This window comes from Pristiophorus japonicus, chromosome 15 (genome assembly GCF_044704955.1).
Source record: "Pristiophorus japonicus isolate sPriJap1 chromosome 15, sPriJap1.hap1, whole genome shotgun sequence".
Classification (NCBI taxonomy): domain Eukaryota; kingdom Metazoa; phylum Chordata; class Chondrichthyes; family Pristiophoridae; genus Pristiophorus; species Pristiophorus japonicus.
The window spans coordinates 57,209,655-57,232,341 of NC_091991.1; the positions used below are offsets into that span (position 1 = coordinate 57,209,655).

Sequence of the window (22,687 nt, forward strand, 5' to 3'; positions counted from 1 at the left end):
CCCGATCAGACAGTGAGCCTGTACCCTGCCCCATCCCGATCAGTGAGTGAGCCTGTACCCTGCCCCACCCCGATCAGTGAGTGAGCCTGTACCCTGCCCCACCCCGATCACTGAGTGAGCCTGTACCCTGCCCCTCCTCCAGCCCGATCACTGAGTGAGCCTGTACCCTGCCCCTCCCCCAGCCCGATCACTGAGTGAGCCTGTACCCTGCCCCTCCCCCAGCCCGATCACTGAGTGAGCCTGTACCATGCCCCTCCCCCAGCCCGATCAGTGTGAGCCTGTACCTCCCGTCCCCCAGCCCGATCAGTGTGAGCCTGTACCTCCCCTCCCCAAGCCCGATCAGTGTGAGCCTGTACCCTGCCCCTCCCACAGCCGATCAGTGACTGAGCCTGTACCCTGCCCCTCCCCCAGCCCGTTCAGTGTGAGCCTGTACCTCCCCTGCCCCAGCCCGATCAGTGTGAGCCTGTACCCTGCCCACCCCCAGCCCGATCACTGAGTGAGCCTGTACCCTGCCCCTTCCCCAGCCCGATCACTGAGTGAGCCTGTATCCTGCCCCTCCCCCAGCCCGATGAGTGTGAGCCTCTACCTTCCCTCCCCCAGCCCGATCAGAGAGTGAGCCTGTACCCTGCCCCACCCCGATCAGTGAGTGAGCCTGTACCCTGCCCCTCCCCCAGCCTGATCACTGTGAGCCTGTACCTCCCCCAGCCCGATCACTGAGTGAGCCTGTACCCTGCCCCTCCCCCAGCCCGATCACTGAGTGAGCCTGTACCCTGCCCCTCCCCCAGCCTGATCAGTGTGAGCTTGTACCTCCCCTCCCCCAGCCCGATCAGTGACTGAGCCTGTACCCTGCCCCACCCCGAGCCCGATCAGTGTGAGCCTGTACCTCCCCTCCCCCAGCCCGATCACTGAGTGAGCCTGTACCCTGCCCACCCCCAGTCCAATCAGTGTGAGCCTGTACCTCCCCTCCCCCAGCCCGATCAGTGTGAGCCTATACCCTGCCCACCCCCAGCCCGATCACTGAGTGAGCCTGTACCTTGCCCACCCCCAGCTCGATCAGTGAGTGAGCCTGTACCTCCCCTCCCCCAGCCCGATAAGTGAGTGAACCTGTACCCTGCCCCTCCCCCAGCCGATCAATGAGTGAGCCTGTACCCTGCCCCTCCCCCAGCCCGATCAGTGAGTGAGCCTGTACCCTGCCCCTCCCCCAGCCCGATCAGAGAGTGAGCCTGTACCCTGCCCCTCCCCCAGCCGATCAATGAGTGAGCCTGTACCCTGCCCCTCCCCCAGCCTGATCAGTGAGTGAGCCTGTACTCCCCTCCCCCAGCCCGATCAGTGAGTGAGCCTGTACCCTGCCCCTCCCCCAGCTCGGTGAGTGAGTGAGCCTGTACCTCCCCTCCCCCAGCCCGATCAGTGTGAGCCTGTACCCTGCCCCTCCCCCAGCACGATCAGTGAATTAGCCTGTTCTCCAATTTAGATTTTCCCCTCCATCCCTGTGGGGAAGTAGTGACCCCTCCTCATGGTGGTAGTCCAGGAGTTCTCTGTGAGAGACAGCTGTGCTCTAAGTTTAATGTTTCTAATTGTTTGATGCCTTGGCACCAGTGATCACGATCAGCACAAGTATTCTGCTCAATCTCCCCTGATTCACACAGATTATCAGATGAAAGAATTAAGGGGGTGAAATTCCATTGCGCCCGTTTGGGGGCGGTAATCCCCATGAGGCGGGACATTTTACGGCAGGTGCGGAGGTTTACTGCGGTAGTGAGAGTGGGGCGGACGGGTTGGCAGCAGGGTGCAGCTACGCACTGGGCTGTGCAGGAGGGGCTCTTCCTTCATTAAAGGGAAGGGCCCAAGCTGCAAACTCTGCAGTGAAGAAACGGGCCTCCCCAGACCATCGAGGAGCGAGGGGGCCGTGACAACAGTTCCCCAATTTTTGTTCCGAGGCGATAACGGAGCGCTATGGGTTACCGCCACCGCAAACCCCCCGCAGAATTTAGCGGAAGTCGTTAGCGGCGCTGCACCCGGGCGAAAAGTCGTTTGCGAGGCGCTAACGGGAGGCACAAATGACCTGAATGTCTAAGCCTAAGTCTTCATTCATGGCCAGCGAGAAGAACACGTGATTATGAACAATTATTTGTCAGGGAACAGGGCCATCAAGTGGCGAGAGGTTGTAGCAGCACTTGGAGCTGGATATACTTCTGTTAAAGAACAACTGCATTTTAAAATGTGAACAAATGATTGAGAATCACCAGCTCAGATCGTCTGCTGAGCATGCTTGGTCCTACAGTGCTGTGAACAGAGAAACTCGGCTTAGAATGCAGCAGGAGTTTTCACTACCGGAGAATTATGCCATTGATTCTCCTTTTGCTCCGGAATTTGAATTTCTATTCAAACTGTGCATTGTGTCGGAACCATTTATATCTTATCCAAGATTTATTGTTGAGGGTATGCGGGGGGGTGAGGCGGGGGAGGGGAGAAGTACTCGGAGTGTCTGTGGTACTGAACTGCTCCATGTGACCCCAGAGACACATGGTTTACTATAAAGGAAAGGATCAAGATGTCAGAAAGTAGCCAAGGAGCCTTTTGACCATTTTGTCCATCATGGCACTGAGGCTCCATGTTTGTGGCCCTCTTTGATCAGGTTCCCAAGCCTTTGCCACCACTGCTCTGAGTCAGATCTCCAGAGGCAGAAACAAGCGGCCATGGAAAAGATCCCTCCCTCCTTGTTGGGAGTTATCTTACTTCCACTCAATTTAGAAGACAGCAAGAACTTGTATTTGTATCACGCCTTTTCAAGCATTCCAAAGTACTTCACACCCAATGAAATATTTTAAAGTGTGGTCACTATTGTAATGCAGGAAATGCAACAGCCAATTTGTGCATAGCAAGGTCCCACAAACAGCAATGAGATAATGACCAGATAATCTGTTTTAAATGTTGGTGAGGGATATATATTAGCCAGGACACATGTCCCGCCTCGTGAGTATTACCGCCCCCAAACGGGCGCAATGGAATTTCACCCCCTTAATTCTTCTTTAAATGGTGTCGTGGGATCTTTTACATCCACCCAAGAGGGCAGCGGGGCCTCGGTAATCTTCCAAAACCTGGCAGCTCTAACAGTGCCGGACTTCCTCAGTACTGCACTTGATAAAAGTCCATTTGCCTGCACGATCCCATATGCCTTTTTCCTTCAACCAACTATCAAATCTATTCTCAAACGTTGATGTGGTATCGGCTTCAATCACAAAATCCTTCATAATTAAAAAACTCTGTCAAATCTTCTTGTAAGCTTTCTCCGCTCCAGTGGAAATATACCTAGCATTTCAAGTCTTTCCTCATAACTATAGTTTTCCATTCTTGGCATCATCCCCGTGAATCTATGCCGTATGCTCTCTATGCCTTGAATATTTTTCTATAATACCGAATCCAAAACTACACACATTACTCTAATTGTGGCCTACCTAAAGTTTTGGACAAATTTATTATTGGTCCTTACTCTAATTTGTAAAACCTAAAATGCTATTTGCCTTTTTATGAGTTTAGTTACCTACATTTTAAGAGAATTATGTATTTAAATTCCTAGGCCTCTCGGTTTATCAACATATTTCAACGTCTTTCCATTGAGAGCACATTCCCATTCCTCATTTTTCATTTGAAAATATATTACTTCACCTTTACCCATGTTAAATCGCATCTGGGCACCACAACTTAAAGATCATATATTGGCCTTGGAGGGAGTGCAGCATAGGTTAACCAGAATGACATCTGGACGCCAAAGGTTAAATTACAAGGAGCAGTTACATAAACTAGAGTTGTATTCCCTACAATTTAGATGATTAAGGGTGATTTGATCGAAGTTTTCAAGATATTAAGGGGAATTGATAGAGAGAAACGATTTCCGCAAGTTGGGGATTCTAGGACTATTGGGCACAGATTCGAGCCACACCCTTCAGGAGTGAAGTTAGGAAACACTTCTACATGCAAGGGTAGTGGAAGTTTGGAACTCTCTTCTGCAAATGGCAATTCATGCTAAATCAATTGTTAATTTTAAATCTGAGATTGATCGATTTTTGTTAACCAAAGATATTAAGGGATATGGAGCAAAGGCGGGTATATGGAGTTAGGTCACAGATCTGCCATGATCTCACAGGTGGGCAGCAGAAACGTTACAAGGACACCCTCAAAGCCTCCCTGATAAAATGCGACATCACCACTGAAGACCGCCCAAGGTGGAGAAAGTGCAGCCGGGAGGGCGTGGAGCTTTTCGAAACTCAACGGCGAGAGCATGAAGAGGTCAAGCGCAGGCAGCAGAAGGAGCGTGCGGCAAACCAGTCCCACTGATCCCTTCCCTCGACGAATGTCTGTCCCACCTGTGACAGAGTCTGTGGCTCTCGTGTTGGACTGTTCAGCCACCATCACTTCAGGAGTGGAAGCAAGTCTTCCTCGATTCCGAGGGACTGATTATGATGATGATGATGATCTCATTGAATGGCGGAACAGGCTCGAGGCCTTCTCCTGTTCCTCTGTTCCTACCTGCCACCTACCTGCTTGTTCTACTAATACGTCTGTGTCCTCCTTGCTATTTGCCAAGTCTCATCATCAAATTTAAAATTGTGTTCCCGATGCCCAATTCCAAATTATTCAAAAATACTGAGACCAAAAGTGAACTCAGCACTGACCCATCTCCAATTCGAGCAACACACGTTTACCGGTTTGTTTCCTGTCCTTTAACCAACTTTCCACGGTGCTACATTTCCTCTTCTAGCTGAATGTTTCTAACAAGCCTCTTGAGACACCTTAATTAACACTTCCTTAAAATCCAAATACCCTACATGTGCTGCATTTCCTTTATCTATCCAACACATCACTTCTTCAAAAAAACTCTAATAATTTGTCAAATAGGATTTATATGTAACAAGTCAGTCAGTAATCAAGTCTTTGATTAATCTATGCATTTCGAAATAGTCACAATTTTATCTAGCATTGTATCCCAGATGAGGGAAAATCAGTGCCTTACATGAGCTCACTATAATCCCCTGAAGCTCTCCCTCTACTCTTAACTTTGTTTATATAACACTGACTGCACATCCAAAGTAATCCAGTTGTTTGAGACTTGTTCCTAGTTTCAGTGTGGATGTAAACTCTTCACAGGACTGGACTGGAGCTGGGTAACACAAAACATTTTTGCAGTTTCGCCTTAAAAACATTAAGATTAGGTGCAGCTAATCAAGATTTCAATCACAATTTTTAAACATTTTCATTTGATGCTGAGAAAAAGAATATTGTGGTGGATTTGGGGCGAGTCCACTGCTATAGGCTGTGACTTTGTTTTAATTTGGTGGTATTTAGAGTTTCTGGTTCTTAATGAATGTTGAAACTAAACTCAAAATGCCATATATATTGGGTGGGCCTTTTGCTATTACAATGTGTCACTGTAACATCCCATTACATGTGACGACTCCCTACACACTGAATTAACAATTGGTGGCTCCATCACGGCAAGGGGCTGAGCACAATCACAGAATGGTTTACGGCACGGCAGAAGGCCATTCAGCCCGTCGAGTCCATGCCAGCTCTGCAAGAGCACCTCAGCTAGACCCACTCCCCTGTCCTTTCCCAGTAGCCCTGCAAATCTTTTTCTTTCAGATACTTAATCATCTCCCTTTTGAAAGCAGTGATTGAGTCTGCCTCCACCACCCTTTCAGGCAGTGCACTCCAGATCCTAACCACTCGCTGTGTAAAAATGTTTTTTATTTCGCCTTTGGTTCTTTTGCCAATCACCATCAGGCAGAGCAGTGGAAGTAAGGTAGTGCAGGGGTCCCCTGCGGTCATCCCCCTCCAAAACAGATACATCACCTTGGGTGCTGTTGGGGAAGATGACTCATCAGGGGAGGGCAGCAGCAGCCAAGTTCATGGCACCATGGGTGGCTCTGCTGAGCAGTAAAAAGAGTGGGAGAGCTATAGTGGTAGGGGATTCTATTGTAAGGGGAATAGATAGACGTTCCTGCGGCCGCATTCGAAATTCCAAGATGGGATGTTACCTCCCTGGTGCAAGGGTCAAGGATGTCTCTGAGCAGCTGCAGGACATTTTGGAAGGGGAGGGTGAACAGCCAGTTGTCGTGGTGTATATAAGTACCAACGATATAGGTAAAAAACGGGATGAGGTCCTACAAGCTGAATTTATGGAGGTAGGAGTTAATTAAAAAGCAGGACCTCAAAGGTAGTCATCTCAGGATTGCTACCAGTGCCACGTGCTAGTCAGAGTAGAAATAGCAGGTTAGCTAAGATGAATATGTAGCTTGAAGAATGGTGCAAGAGGGAGGGATTCAAATTCCTGGGACATTGGAACCAGTTCTGGGAGAGGTGCGACCAGTACAAACCGGACGGTCTGCACCTGGGCAGGACCGGAACCAATGTCCTAGGGGGAGTGTTTGCTAGTGCTGTTGGGGAGGAGTTCAACTAATATGGCAGGGGGATGGGAACCTATGCAGGGAGACAGAGGGAAGTAAAATGGGGGCAGAAGCAAAAGATAGAAAGAAGAAAAGTAAAAGTGGAGGGCAGAGAAACCCAAGGCAAAAATCAAAAAGGGCCAAATGGCAGCAAAATTTTTAAGGACAAAGTGTGTTAAAAAGACAAGCCTGAAGGCTCTGTGCCTCAATGCAGGGAGTATTTGTAATAAAGTGGATGAATTAACTGCTTAGGCAGCTATTAATGAATATGATATAATTGGGATTACGGAGACATGGCTCCAGGGTGACCAAGGCTGGGAACTCAACATCCACGGGTATTCAACATTCAGGAAGGATAGACAGAAAGGAAAAGGAGGTGGGGTAGCATTGCTGGTTAAAGAGGAAATTAACGCAATAGTAAGGAAGAACATTAGCTTGGATGATTTGGAATCTGTATGGATAGAGCTGTGAAATATCAAAGGGCAGAAAATGCAAGTGGGAGTTGTGTACAGACCACCAAACAGTAGTAGTGAGGTTGGGGACAGCATCAAACAAGAAATTAGGGATGCGTGCAATAAAGGTACAGCAGTTATCAGGGGCGACTTTAATCTACATATAGATTGGGCTAACCAAACTGGTAGAAATACGGTGAAGGAGGATTTCCTGGAATGTATTAGGGATGGTTTTCTAGATCAATATGTCGAGGAACCAACTAGAGGGCTGGCCATCCTAGACCGGGTGATGTGTAATGAGAAAGGACTAATTAGCAACCTTGTTTTGCGAGGCCCCTTGGGGAAGAGTGACCATAATATGGTAGAATTCTTTACTAAGATGGAGAGTAACTCAGTTAATTCAGAGACTAGGGTCCTAAACTTAAGGAAAGATAACTTCGATGATATGAGATGTGAAATGGCTAGAATAGACTGGCAAATGATACTTAAAGGGTTGACGGTGGATCGGCAATGGCAAACATTTAAAGATCACATGGATAAACGTCAACAATTGTACATCCCTGTCTGAAGTAAAAACAAAATGCGGAACAAGGGAAAATTAGCGATAGTATTAAATCTAAGGAAGAGGCATATAAATTGGCCAGAAAAAGCAGCAAACCTGAGGACTGGGAGAAATTTAGAATTCGGCAGAGGAGGACAAAGGGTTTAATTAGGAGGGGGAAAATAGTAACATAGAAAATAGGTGCAGGAGTAGGCCATTCGGCCCTTCGAGCCTGCACCACCATTCAATAAGATCATGGCTGATCATCCCCTTAGTACCCCTTTCCTGCTTTCTCTCCATAGAGTATGAGAGGAAGCTTGCTGGGAACATAAAAACTGACTGCAAAAGTTTCTATAGAATTGTGAAGAGAAAAAGATTAGTGAAAACAAACGTAGGTCCCTTGCAGTCAGAATCAGGTGAATTTATAATGGGGAACAAAGAAATGGCAGACCAATTGAACAAATACTTTGGTTCTGTCTCCACGAAGGAAGACACAAATAACCTTCTGGAAATACTGGGGATGGATGGTCTAGCGCGAAGGAGGAACTGAAGGAAACCCTTATTAGTCAGGAAATTGTGTTAGGGAAATTGATGGGATTGAAGGCCGATAAATCCCCGGGCCTTATAGTGTGCATCCCAGAGTACTTAAGGAAGTGGCCCTAGAAATAGTGGATGCATTAGTGATCATTTTCCAACAGTCTATCGACTCTGGATCAGTTCCTATGGACTGGAGGGTAGCTGATGTAACACCACTTTTTAAAAAAGGAGGGAGAGAGAAAACAGGGAATTATAGACCGGTTAGCCTGACATCAGTCGTGGGGAAAATAGTTGGAATCAATTATTAAAGATGAAATAGCAGCGCATTTGGAAAGCAGTGACAGGATCAGTCCAAGTCAGCATGGATTTATGAAAGACAAATCATGCTTGACAAATCTTCTGGAATTTTTTGAGGATGTAACTGGTAGAGTGGACAAGGGAGAACCAGTGGATGTGGTGTATTTGGACTTTCAAAAGGCTTTTGACAACATCCCACACAAGAGATTGATGTGCAAAATTAAAGCACATGGTATTGGGGGTAATGTATTGACATGGATAGAGAACTGGTTGGCAGGCAGGAAGCAGAGAGTCGGGATAAGCGGGTCCTTTTCAGAATGGCAGGCAGCGATTAGTGGGGTGCCGCAGGGCTCAGTGCTGGGACTCCAGCTATTTACAATATACATCAATGATTTAGATGAAGGAATTGAGTGTAATATCTCCAAGTTTGCAGATGACACTAAGCTGGGTGGCAGTGTGAGCTGTGAGGAAGATGCTAAGAGGCTGCAGGGTGACTTGGACAGGTTAGGTGAGTGGGCAAATGCATGGCAGATGCAGTATAATGTGGATAAGTGTGAGGTTATCCACTTTGGTGGCAAAAACATGAAAGCAGAATATTATCTGAATAGTGGCAGATTAGGAAAAGGGGATGTGCAACCAGACCTGGGTGTATTGGTACATCAGTCATTGAAAGTTGGCATGCAGGTACAGCAGGCGGTGAAGAAGGCAAATGGCATGTTGGCTTTCATAGCTAGGGGATTTGAGTATAGGAGCAGGGAGATCTTATTGCAGTTGTACAGGGCCTAGGTAAGGCCTCACCTGGAATATTGTGTTCAGTTTTGGTCTCCTAATCTGAGGAAGGACGTTCTTGCTATTGAGGGAGTGCAGTGAAGGTTCACCAGACTGATTCCCGAGATGGCAGGACTGACATATCTGGCATGACTGACATGACTGGATCGACTGGGCCTGTATTCACTGGAGTTTAGAAGAATGAGAGTGGATCTCATAGAAACATATAAAATTCTGACGGGACTGGACAGGTTAGATGCAGGAAGAATGTTCCCAATGTTGGGGAAGTCCAGAACCAGCGGACACAGTCTAAGGATAAGGGATAACCCGTTTGAGACCGAGATGAGGAGAAACTTCTTCACTCAGAGAGTTGTTAACCTGTGGAATTCTCTACTGCAGAGAGTTGTTGATGCCAGTTCGTTAGATTATATTCAAGAGGGAGTTAGATATGGCCCTTACGGCTAAAGGGATCAAGTGGTATGGAGAGAAAGCAGGAAAGGGGTACTGAGGTGATTGATCAGCCATGATCTCATTGAATGGTGGTGCAGGCTCGAAGGGCCGAATGGCCTACTCCTGCACCTATTTTCTATGTTTCTATGTTTCACCTTAAATCTGTGTCCTCTGGTTCTCAATCCGTCTGACAATGGGAACAATTTCTCTTGATCTACTCTGTCCAGATCCCTCATGATTATGAACAGCTCTATCAAATCTCCTCTCTATCTTCTCTGCTCCAAGAACAACCCCAGCTTGTCTAGTCTATCAACGTAACTGAAGTCCCTCATTCTTGGAATCATTCTCGTAAATCTTTTCTGCACCCACTCTAAGGCCTTCACATCATTCCTAAAGTGTGGTGCCCAGAATTGGACACAATACTACAGTTGAGGCCGAATCAGTGTTTTATACAGGTTCAACATAATTTCCACACTTTTGTAGTCTATGGGCTAGAACCTCCACTTTTTTTGCCTGCATTACGCCCACTTAACAGCTGAAATGACGTATAACGCCCAGATATCACCCATTTTGGCACAAAATGGAAACGACTGGTTTTTTTAAGAGACTTATCGCCGAGCATTATTTTCCCCATGTGTTTAACACTGAGAAAAAATATTACTGCACGGCCACTTTTTTGGGGCGGAATCAGCAGAATGGGCGATTTCAACGCCCATATTATCGCCCAGCGTTACTTTCCTCACGGACTTAACGCCGAGATTTAAAAATAACGCCCGGCGTCTGATTTTCGTCTTAAAGAGAATATTTACCCAAACTAGCAGCTACCCCCATCAATTTCACCACCTCGCACACATAGCGCCCAGAATATTGCGTGCTCAAATAACCGCCCACAAAACGTGAAACTAACCGGGACGGACGCCAGCGGAGTGGCTGGAATTTGTTAAATCCCATTCTTACACGAGGAGCTGATATCGGAAAGATTTGCCTGAAAGAGCGCTGATGTGAGTGACAACGCCGACACACTGTTGTGTGTGTTCAGCTCAGACCTCAATGGTGCCCATCATCTTGATGTCAGTTAAAGTTTACGTTGATTGATGTTAAGTTGTATTTAATCCTTTCACGGTAAGGAATCACCAGTGTGTAATGGTCCAGCTATCTGAGACAATGCGCAACAAGGTTATGTTCAATAACAAAAGTTTAATACCAACATTGATCTGAAATCATAACAACACAGCCAACAACACGCAACCCCTGCCCACATCCTACTTTTTCCACCACTGACATAAATCACATGGTCAATATGTCCAGCAACACAGAATACAAAGGCAAAGCAGGAGCTTGGTCCCCAGCCCCCATACATCGAAACAAATTGCATACACCCAGATGGAGATATAACACAGCCATCACCTGCGCACATGCACCTCATTTTCCTTCCCCCCTCTCTTTCTTCTCCCCACCTCGCTCCACAGCGCCTGGCTGAGGAGCTCCGCAGGCGGTGTCTCATTGGGGGGGGATGAAGGCGATGTGGTCGTTGCACAGGTACGGGAGCGGGGGGTGCCGAGGAGGCAACATTCTCTGCTGCAGAAGCAGGATCTTGGTCCTTGCTCTCATCTGTCGTTCACATTGGTGGTGCGGAACCTAGGGGTGGAGTGCCGCGCTCGGGGACCACTGGGAGGGCTGTGGCAGCAGTGTTCCTGGCTATCGCATCCAGGGACTCCGCCATGCGCGGAATGTACTCGGTCATGGTGGCCAGGTGTCGGGATATGTCCCCCAAAGCTTTGATGAGCTGGTCACCAATGTCTACAGTCCTCCTGGACAACTGAACAATCTCTCCGCTGTCATGTCACGCTCGTGGAACAGACCTGCCGTGTCCACGAGATCTCGGCGGGGTCGTCGCCGTCCTGGGGACAAATGGGGTGCCCTGTGGAGAGATGATTAGTGCTGGCACCTCCAGTGTGGAGGCAGGAATGACCGGAGGACCAATAGATGGCCTTGGGGTGGAATGGGTTCTGGAGCATGGTGATGCAGGTTCTTCGAAGTCCGCGCTCTCATCCGTCGAGAACAGACCTAGCGGATTGACGGGCGACAATCGGAGCTCCTCAGCACCAGATGTAGTTGGATCGTCTGCCGACTCCTGCCCCACGTCCCGACCTTCTGGCCTCTGTGGCCTTGCCTGGGGCCGTGCTGCTGGCTGAGCTGCAAGACACAAATTAGATTGTTAGAGGAGAAGGGGGTGCTACGGTGACAAGGTGAGTCCAGCGTTACACACAGCATATGGACGACAAAAGCACCACTGCTCTCAAAATCATCGCAGACACCACATTTCATGACCATCAACACATTGTGGATTGCAATGATTTTCATTTAGGCCAGCATTATTTCTATGACACTTTTAGAAATCATCTATCATATATGATTGGTCGGATATGAGTTGATATAGCATCTATTGACTTTACATCACGCAATGGTATAAGCTTTACTCACGTGGAATCACTTCAGGGTCTGCAGATACATCCGGGGTGCTTCGCCACAAGTGCTAGCACTCACTCCTCCATCTCAGTGATGTTGCTGGGGACTGGTGGTCCCCCACCCCGTTCGCCTCTGCTTGGACCTCATCGTCGATAGCTTCTTCTTTAAAAGGTAACAGGATGACATGGCATGAGATCATTGCATGATATCATTTCTAGGTACTGTCACAGACACTGATACAACAGATAACCGACAGGTGTAATCATGATTATTATGATTATTATCATTCTTTACCTAAAGACGTACACCGTGACCGCAGGCTTTGAGTAAAACATTGCCGGTAAAAATGAAAGACCTCACACCCGCTGATAGTCACTCATGACTGTTACAAATCAAATGATATAAATACATAAGTACATGTAAATCAATGTAATACTTACTCTTGCGGATCCCACAAGGTCATTTCATCGTTTGAGGCATTGGTTGCCCTCACGCACGTCGTTGGTCGTCGACGAGACCACCTCTGCTATCTCGGTCCATATCCTCTGGTAGGCCTTTGGGGTGGGCTTCCCACGCCCTCCCTGTGTCAAATCACCCCAGCGTGACTCAACTTCCTGCAGGAGGGGAGGCATTTGCCTCGTCCGAGAACCTCCTGGCTCTTTTGCAGCCTCCAATGTGCTCCTCACCCACCTCACTGCTCTCTCCAGCGTGCTTTGATGCCTCCTCCTCTCCCTCCATTATCGGGCAAATTCGGTCAAATATGTGGCTGCCAAGAGCTACTTTTTGTTTGCCTATTTGCTATGAAGCTCTAAAGTCTCCCTCCTTCCTCCCAAAGCAGCCACACCACACCCAGCCACGCCTTCAGTCCCTCTGAGCTCCCTCTCTCTCTGTCTCTTCTTCTGCACATGTCAGGGTGACCCTTGACCTCCTGAATCGCAGGAATCGAGCATTGCCATGCCGCTGCTAAGGACGGTCACACTTTACGGCAGAAGGTCAAAAAAATTTAACACTACCGCCCATTTGATATCGCTTACTGTAACGCCCATTTTCAAAAGTGGAGACCAGGTGGTTTGAGAATGGGCAAGAAGCCGGCAATCTGAAAACCCTTTTTACCGCCCACGCCGGAAATTATGCCCATTTTTGGACAATAAGCTCAAAAGTGGAGGTTCTAGCTCCATATCTCTATTCATGAAACCCAAGATCCCGTATGCTTTTTTAACTGCTTTCTCAACCTGCCCTGCCACCTTCAATGATTTATGCACATATACCTCTCAGGTCTTTCTGTTCATGCACCCGTTAGTTTATATGTCCTCTCCTCATTCTTTCTACCAAAATATATCATTTCACACTTTTCTGCATTAAATTTCATCTGCCACGAGTCCGCCCATTCCACCTGTCATTTTGAAGTATATCACTATCCTCCTAAGTTTTTTGTCATCTGCAAATTTTGAAACTGTGCCCTGTACACCCACATCCAAGTCTTTAATATAGATCAAGAAAAGTAGTGGTCCTAGTACCGACCCCTAGGGAACATCACTGTATACGTTCCTCCAGTCCGAAAAACAACCGTTCACCACTACTCTCTGTTTCCTGTCACTGAGCCAATTTCTTATCCATGCTGCCACTGTCCCTTTTATTCTATGGGCTTCAACTTTGCTGGCAAGCCTATTATGTGGCGATTTGTCAAATGCCTTTTGGAAATCCATGCACATCATGTCAACTATATTGCCCTCATCAACTTTCTCTGGTACTTCATCAAAAAACTCGATCAAGTTAGTTAAACATGATTTGCCTTTAACAAAACTAAGCTGGCTTTCCTTAATTAATCCTCACTTGTTCAAGTGACTGAATTTTGTCCCTGATTACCGTTTCTAAAAGCTTCCCCTTTATCATTGTTAAACTAACTACCTGTAGTTGCGGGGTTTATCTTTACACCCCTTTTTGAACAAGGGTGTAACATTTGCAATTCTCCAGTCTGCTGGCACCAACCCCGTTTCTAAGGAAGATTGGAAGATTTTGGCCAGTACCTCCACGATTTCTTCCTTCACTTCCCTCAGCATCCTAGGATGCATCCCATCTGGTCCTGGTGACTTATCTACTTTAAGTGTAGCATAGCCTTTTCTAGTACCTCGTCTTGATCAATTCTTATCCAATCCAATATCTCCTCTCTCTCCTCCTTTACTATGTCTATGGCAGCATATTCTTCCTTGGTGAAGACAGATGCAAAGTATTCATTTAGTACCTCAGCCATACCCTCTGCCTCCATGTGTAGCTCTCCTTTTTGGTCCCTAATCAGCCCCACCCCTCCTTTTACTCCCCGTTTAATATTTATATTATTATAGAAGACTTTTGAATTACTTTTTATGTTAGCTGCTGTTTTATTCTCATACCCTCTCTTTGTCCCTCTTATTTTCTTTTTCACTTCTCCTCTGAACTTTCTATATTCAGCCTGATTCTCAGATGTATTTGCAACCTGACATCTGCCATATGCACTCTTTTTCTGCTTCATCTTACTCCCCATCTCTTTTTTCACCGAGGGAGCTCTGACTTTAGTTGTCCTGCCTTTCCCCCTGGTGAGAATGTACCTTGACTGTACCCAAACTATTTTCTCTTTAAAGGCAGCCCATTGTTCCACTATAATTTTGTCTGCCAATCTTTGATTCCAATTTACCCAGGCTAAATCCATTCTCATCCCACTGAAATTTGCCTTCCTCCAATTAAGTATTTTTACTCTAGATTGCTCCCTGTTCTTTTCCATAGCTCATCTAAATCTTATGATACTATGATCACTGTTCCCTAAATGTTCACCTATTGACACTTGCTCCATTTGACCGACCTCATTCCCTAGAACCAGATCCAGCAATGCCTCCTCCCTCGTCGGGCCAGAAACATACTAATCAAGAAAGTTCTCTTGAACACACTTCAGAAATTCTTCCCCCTCTCTGCCCTTTACACTATTATTATCCCAGTCCATATTAGGATAGTTGAATTCTCCCATTATCACTACTCGATAGTTCTTGCATCTCTCTGTAATTTCCCTGCAAATTTGCTCCTCTATATCTTTCCCACTATTTGGTGGTCTATAGAATACACCTAGTAGTTTAATGGCACCTCTATTATTTCTTAACTCTAACCAAATAGATTCTGTCCTTGACCCCTCCAGGACATCCTCTCTCTCCAGCACTGTAACATTCTCCTTCACCAATCCTACCTCCTATTTTTCTTTCCCTATCTTTCCTGAACACCTTATATCCAGGAATATTTAATATCCAATCTTGCCCTTTTTTGAGCCAGGTCTCCGTTATTGCCATGACATCACATTGCCATGTGGCTATTTGTGCCTGCAGCTCATCAACCTTGTTTACTATGCTTTGTGCGTTCACATACATACACTGTAAACCCAACTTAGACCATCCTGTGTTCGCTCTTAATCTGACCCCACCTAATACTTTATTATTTATTGCTTTAGTGCTATCCGTCTCTCCCAATCCTTTGTGCCGTTTGTTTCTCCTTTCTAATGCTACATTCTGGTGCCCACCCCCTGCCAACTTAATTTGCAGGCACTTTTGTGGAGATAAGAAAGGAAAAGGCAGATTTGCCCTCAGGCTGCTTTTCTGCAGAACTCCTAATGGGTTTCAAGGTGGCATTGGGAAAACAGGTTATCCACACATAGTACATATGTTGAGAAAATAGGAAGAGGAGAAAATGATCTTAAAAAGACCAATTTGACCACTTTAAAAAAAACATCATAGGCAACAGAGTTTAAAGAGCTAAACTTCAGATAGGATCATTGGATTCAAAAGGGAGCACAGTTGAATATATCGACTGCAGTTTGTTCAATGTTCACACATTGTTATTGCTGTGCTCACGTACCACCATATCGCCTTGTTTCACCTTGGCAATGTAATCAACATTGCAGCCGCCAATCACTACCTGCGAAAGCACAAAAAATAGGACTAGGTGATCAGTTGGGAGGATACTGGATTAATGCACTCGGGCACATAGGACTTGGTAAGTATGATTACTGTCAGGTGTCAGTTCAGTAGGAGCTACATTTTCTGTTCCATTGTTTTTGACATTTTTATCATTGATTGTAGGAGCCACAGTAAACAGCAAATCAGTGGAGTAAACCAGCTGAGAAGCTCAACACTTTCAGGATTTGTTTACTCCCTCTACAAAAGCAGCAAAAATACCCAATCCCCTTTCCATTACACCCAGCTACTTAATGAATGAGGATTGGTAGGATTGCTGTGCCAGACCAGAGACTAAATAATAAATGGAAGTAATGCTGCCAGGTCACAGTTCACTTTAGGGATTCAAATGCTGAAAATAAGAGCAGTTAAACTGATCCTTCGAATCTTGGATGATTTACTGCCTCCTAAATATGGCTTATATTTTTATAATAGTCAGTTAGAGTAGTAATATCTAACTTTTCAGAGGTATTGCAATCTAGGTGTACTCTCTAAGGCAATTACTGTACCACCATTATTGTCATTGAGTTTTTTCTGTGCCCCTCTGTGAGAGGGGTGTCTACTTTTACAATTTTGAGTGTAATGGGGGCTGCCGAGAAGTTTATTAATACCCTGATTTACTACTGAATAACACTCTTGTGTATATTGTAGATGATTTACTAACTTGGGGTTTTGCCATTTGGTACATTGGGGATATGCACAAGGGACAGATCTCCTTGCCCCACCCCACTCCGCTGATATCCCTGCATGGTCTGCAGCTGTGGGAACTGGGACATGATCTGCTCCCAGCCCTCTACCAGTGCAGCTCCAAACTAAGAAAATACAGATCCCATGGTGACAACTGGCAGTAGTAAGAAATGTTTACTCTTCAGTCTCTGAGGAAGTGAATGGGATTGATTCTTCTCATTTTTACCTCCTTCCCTGTGAATGAACACATGGACAATTCCATATAGCAACATGAGGACATCATGGGAATGAGTTCAATGTCACAATTCCTCACACAGGCTATCTGGGCTCTACCACACCACCTGGCCGCGATGTCGCAGCAACCTCACTAAAAATATAATTGGAGAATATCTGCAGGCATCATGCTTGCCTCCTAGTCGTCAGAACAGGATTGTTTCAAAGCATTTGCTTCAATGTTGTGGGAGAAGCCCAGGTTAAAGCCTGTTCACCTTGGACATGTCTTCTGGCAGTATCTTCCACTTAGCATGACATAACTGAGGCCAGTATCTGTCTTGAACTGTACAGCAGGACAATCTATGGACTACGGTTACATAAGAACATAAGAACATAAGAATTAGGAACAGGAGTAGGCCATCTAGCCCCTCGAGCCTGCTCCGCCATTCAACAAGATCATGGCTGATCTGGCCGTGGACTCAGCTCCACTTACCCGCCCACTCCCCATAACCCTTAATTCCCTTATTGGTTAAAAATCTATCTATCTGTGATTTGAATACATTCAATGAGCTAGCCTCAACTGCTTCCTTGGGCAGAGAATTCCACAGATTCACAACTCTCTGGAAGAAGAAATTCCTTCTCAACTCGGTTTTAAATTGGCTCCCCCGTATTTTGAGGCCGTGCCCCCTAGTTCTAGTCTCCCCGGCCAGAGGAAACAACCTCTCTGCCTCTATCTTGTCTATCCCTTTCATTATTTTGAATGTTTCTATAAGATCACCCCTCATCCTTCTGAACTCCAACGAGTAAAGACCCAGTCTACTCAATCTATCATCATAAGGTAACCCCCTCATCTCCAGAATCAGCCTAGTAAATCGTCTCTGTACCCCCTCCAAGGCTAGTATATCCTTCCTTAAGTAAGGTGACCAAAACTGCACGCAGTACTCCAGGTGCGGCCCCACCAATACCCTGTACAGTTGCAGCAGGACCTCCCTGCTTTTGTACTCCATCCCTCTCGCAATGAAGGCCAACATTCCATTCGCCTTCCTGATTACCTGCTGCACCTGCAAACTAACTTTTTGGGATTCATGCACAAGGACCCCCAGGTCCCTCTGCAACGCAGCATGTTGTAATTTCTCCCCATTCAAATAATATTCCCTTTTACTGTTTTTTTTTTCCAAGGTGGATGACCTCACATTTTCCGACATTGTATTCCATCTGCCAAACCTTAGCCCATTTGCTTAACCTATCTAAATCTCTTTGCAGCCTCTCTGTGTCCTCTACACAACCCGCTTTCCCACTAATCTTTGTGTCATCTGCAAATTTTGTTACACTACACTCTGTCTCCTCGTCCAGGTCATCTATGTATATTGTAAACAGTTGTGGTCCCAGCACCGATCCCTGTGGCACACCACTAACCACCAATTTCCAACCCGAAAAGGACCCATTTATCCCGACTCTCTGCTTTCTGTTAGCCAGCCAATTCTCGATCCACGCTAATACATTTCCTCTGACTCCGCGTACCTTTATCTTCTGCAGTAACCTTTTGTGTGGCACCTTATCGAATGCCTTTTGGAAATCTAAATACACCACATCCATCGGTACACCTCTATCCACCATGCTCGTTAGATCCTCAAAGAATTCCAGTAAATTAGTTAAACATGATTTCCCCTTCATGAATCCATGTTGCGTCTGCTTGATTGCACTATTCCTATCTAGATGTCCCACTATTTCTTCCATAATGATAGCTTCAAGCATTTTCCCCACTACAGATGTTAAACTAACCGGCCTATAGTTACCTGCCTTTTGTCTGTCCCCTTTTTTTAAACAGAGGCGTTACATTATCTGCTTTCCAATCCGCTGGTACCTCCCCAGAGTCCAAAGAATTTTGGTAGATTATTACGAATGCATCTGCTATAACTTCCGCCATCTCTTTTAATACCCTGGGATGCATTTCATCAGGACCAGGGGACTTGTCTACCTTGAGTCCCATTAGCCTGTCCAGCACTACCCCCCTAGTGATAGTGATTGTCTCAAGGTCCTCCCTTCCCACATTCCCGTGACCAGCAATTTTTGGCATGGTTTTTGTGTCTTCCACTGTGAAGACCGAAGCAAAATAATTGTTTAAGGTCTCAGCCATTTCCACATTTCCCATTATTAAATCCCCCTTCTCATCTTCTAAGGGACCAACATTTACTTTAGTCACTCTCTTCCGTTTTATATATCGGTAAAAGCTTTTACTATCTGTTTTTATGTTTTGCGCAAGTTTACTTTCGTAATCTATCTTTCCTTTCTTTATTGCTTTCTTCGTCATTCTTTGCTGTCGTTTAACATTTTCCCAATCTTCTAGTTTCCCACTAACCTTGGCCATCTTATACGCATTGGTTTTTAATTTGATACTCTCCTTTATTTCCTTGGTTATCCACGGCTGGTTATCCCTTCTCTTGCCGCCCTTCTTTTTCACTGGAATATATTTTTGTTGAGCACTATGAAAGAGCTCCTTAAAAGTCCTCCACTGTTCCTCAATTGTGCCACCCTTTAGTCTGTGTTCCCAGTCTACTTTAGCCAACTCTGCCCTCATCCCACTGTAGTCCCCTTTGTTTAAGCATAGTACGCTCGTTTGAGACACTACTTCCTCACCCTCAATCTGTATTACAAATTCAACCATACTGTGATCACTCATTCCGAGAGGTTCATGAAATAAAACCAAAGTTTTTGACTTGAAGAACACTTGCAAAAGAACAAGCAGGCCACAGCACACCATTGGAGGGAGGCAGACTCAATGTTACAAGTTGGGTTTATCCATCGCACATGGGTCGGGACAATTGCAGAGAATGTTGATGGATATTAACATAGGTTTGCTTTAATGCTAGTGACTGGGTAATTTTAGTTAAATGATAATATTTGCCGAAGTATTACACAAGCACTGTTAGGAGAAAGTGACACATTATGACAGCAACTTACTGGCTGTGCAGGAGCACTATGCTTTCCTCTTGGGGGTTGTGACAGAGTGCTGTACTTGTGGTAATTCTGCCTGGCGAGGGCACATGCTATGCGGCTGCCCACTTTCGCATTGTTCTTGATGAGAGCAATGTCTTTTTCAGAGTTAAGGATTAAAAGCGAGTCAAGTGCTGGTGTCTGCCTGATAATTTATTAAAAGTATGGCTCATTGAGCCTAATCATTTCATCATGGATCTGCCCAACTCAATCTTCATGGGAAGGTGAGCGACTAGATGAAAACCTCCCAGAACGGTTTGTGAAATTTCTCTCCGAGCAACATAATCAAGTACAATTTCACAATACTGATCCAACCTCACAACCCACGCTTATAGCTCTGACTAATTGCATTCCATTGGTGGTTCATCCATGGTTCAGGCAACACAGAAACCACTGTGTTCGACAAAGTATTTGTTTAAGAATGGGAACGAAGATTATAAAGGTAAGGACAGACACAGAGGATCATTCATATATACTGAAGTTAATCAACACAATGCAAAATGCTTTTGCGACAAGTCTGAATGATCACAGAGCTAGCACTCTGAAGCAAAAACAAAAATCTCTTTGAATTTGTACTCTCACTTAAAGCTTGTTAATTTTGTGCCAGTCCTAATTTTAATAGTATGTTTACACTATTCTTTCATCAGTTCAAAGGACTGCATTGTATTGTTCTCTTAGATTTATTCTAATAAAAGCACTCGGTTCTTTGAGTTTACCATCATAATTTAAGACTATCATCTTTGAAGCTTCTTTAATGTGTCAATGGCCTTTTGAAGATTGGTTGTCCCAAATTGCACACAAGATTCTAACTGCACTGTCACCAATAAGTTATAGGGGGTTAAAAGTTTTGATCCGCTTCTGAAAGGAATACTAGTATTGTTTGACCCAATGCATAACAGCTTCATACGAACCAGACATTTTCAATGAATAAGCAATAATCACACTACATTCCTTTTCCTTCTTTGCTGATAGACTAGCTTCACTGTAAAAGGGCAGAAACTTGTTGATGGCTGTTAGTGGGACTGTATTTTTGAAAATAGTACCACTTCATTGTGTACCCCTATTTCCTGTTCCCATGTTAATGAAGATCTAGGAAGATGAGTTGATGCAGTGGTTAAGCACACTATCCTTTCATTGCTGGGGCCATGAACTCAGCAGCCTATAATGAAGGGATAAATGTCTCCCTCTGCTCGTAACAAGATAATATTGATGAAATCCAACCTCTACATTAAGTGACATGTTCTTATGTTAATCCCTATCATAAGAAATAGGAACAGGAGTAGGCCATACGGCCCCTCGAGCCTGCTCCGCCTTTCAATAAGATTATGGCTGATCTGATCATGGACTCAGCCCCACTTCCCTGCCCGCTCCCCATAACTCCTTATCGTTTAAGAAACTTTCTATTTCTGTCTTAAATTTATTCAATGTCCCAGCTTCCACAGCTCTCTGAGGCAGTGAATTCCACAGATTTACAACCCTCTGAGAGAAGAAATTTCTCCTCATTTCTGTTTTAAATGGGCGGCCCCTTATTCTAAGATCATGCCCTCTAGTTCTAGTCTCCCCTATCAGTGGAAACATCCTCTCTGCATCCACCTTGTCAAGCCCCCTCATAATCTTATACATTTCGATTAGATCACCTCTCATTCTTCTGAATTCCAATGAGTAGAGGTCCAACCTACTCAACCTTTCCTCATAAGTCAACCCCCTCATCCCCGGAATCAACCTAGTGAACCTTCTCTGATCTGCCTCCAAAGCAAGTATATCCTTTCGTAAATATGGAAATCAAAACTGCATGCAGTATTCCAGGTGTGGCCTCACCAATACCTTATATAGCTGTAGCAAGACTTTCCTGCTTTTATACTCCATCCCCTTTGCCATAAAGGCCAATATACCATTGGCCATCCTGATCACTTGCTGTACCTGCATACTATCCTTTTGCATTTCATGCACAAGTACCCCCAGGTCCCGCTGTACTGCGGCACTTTGCAATCTTTCTCCATTTGATTTTTTCTGCCATAGTCACACTTTCCAACATTATACTCCATCTGCCAAATTTTTGCCTACTCACTTAGCCTGTCTATGTCTACCTGCAAACCTAATTCTGGATAGCAGGAATTTAATCTCCAAGGATAGATGAAGGAAGTAGGACTCGTGTTCTTGGAAAGGAGTTGCCTTTGAGGTGATGTAACTGGAGTTTTCAAAACTGAAGGGGATTGACAGTTGATCCAGGTAAATGGTTCAAATACTAGGAGAATAAGTTAACATTTTGAAAGTATATTGACAAAAGGTTCAATAGTCTGACTCACTCAGATAACCCCCGAGTCTCGGCATGCATTGTCCCTTTCCCCTCACCATATCCAAGTAGGTACCTGCTCAGGCTCCATATTTCATTATTCAGGAACTGTGAAGATGATACAATTGCTATTTGTCTGTAAAGTTAACTTCCGATAAATCAACCCCATACTTTGACTGCACCTGATAGAGCCAAAAATAATGCTAGTGTACCTGTACCAATGAATGAGTATTCATGCTTTCACTTCCAAGCTATAAAACTTTTCCAAATTCACTTCTACTTTGAACAATGTGGTTTCTGATGTCATCTGTGTTCCTTGCAACCTTGCAAAGCCTTCAATTTGTATATCTGAACCTGCTTAGTTCTTCTGTGCTCTTGTTCTTGTCCATATGAAATGAATCATGTATAAGGTATGCTGCTGGCAGGAAAATGGTTTAAAATATAAAGGATACTGGTCGTCAAGGAGATTCCTTGGGTGAGCTTATAAATTCTGTCCAGAATGAAGGGAGTGACGTCCTTGCCCAGAATCCCGTTATCCCTGGTGGAGGAGAAACAAGAAAAGTCACGGTTAT

General features: G+C 45.3%; 1 protein-coding gene and 1 long non-coding RNA gene across 9 annotated transcripts in view; both read right to left on the reverse strand.

Moving 5' to 3' along the window:
* The window catches only part of LOC139280792 (uncharacterized), a 228,693-nt gene that overhangs the window by 141,658 nt on the left and 64,348 nt on the right, over positions 1-22,687 (reverse strand). For all 8 annotated transcript variants that reach the window (XM_070900496.1, XM_070900492.1, XM_070900494.1 and 5 more), the window contains 3 exons: positions 22,568-22,653; positions 19,790-19,920; positions 15,831-15,890 (listed from right to left, as the gene is read on the reverse strand). In XM_070900496.1, coding sequence (XP_070756597.1) covers positions 15,831-15,890; positions 19,790-19,920; positions 22,568-22,653 — 277 coding nt within the window. The remainder of the gene's footprint in view (positions 1-15,830; positions 15,891-19,789; positions 19,921-22,567; positions 22,654-22,687) is intronic.
* Positions 10,749-14,231, reverse strand: LOC139280794 (uncharacterized). The gene is made up of 3 exons (XR_011596767.1): positions 12,398-14,231; positions 11,973-12,119; positions 10,749-11,684 (listed from the first exon to the last, which is right to left on the reverse strand). It is a non-coding gene; the product is annotated as an uncharacterized lncRNA (long non-coding RNA).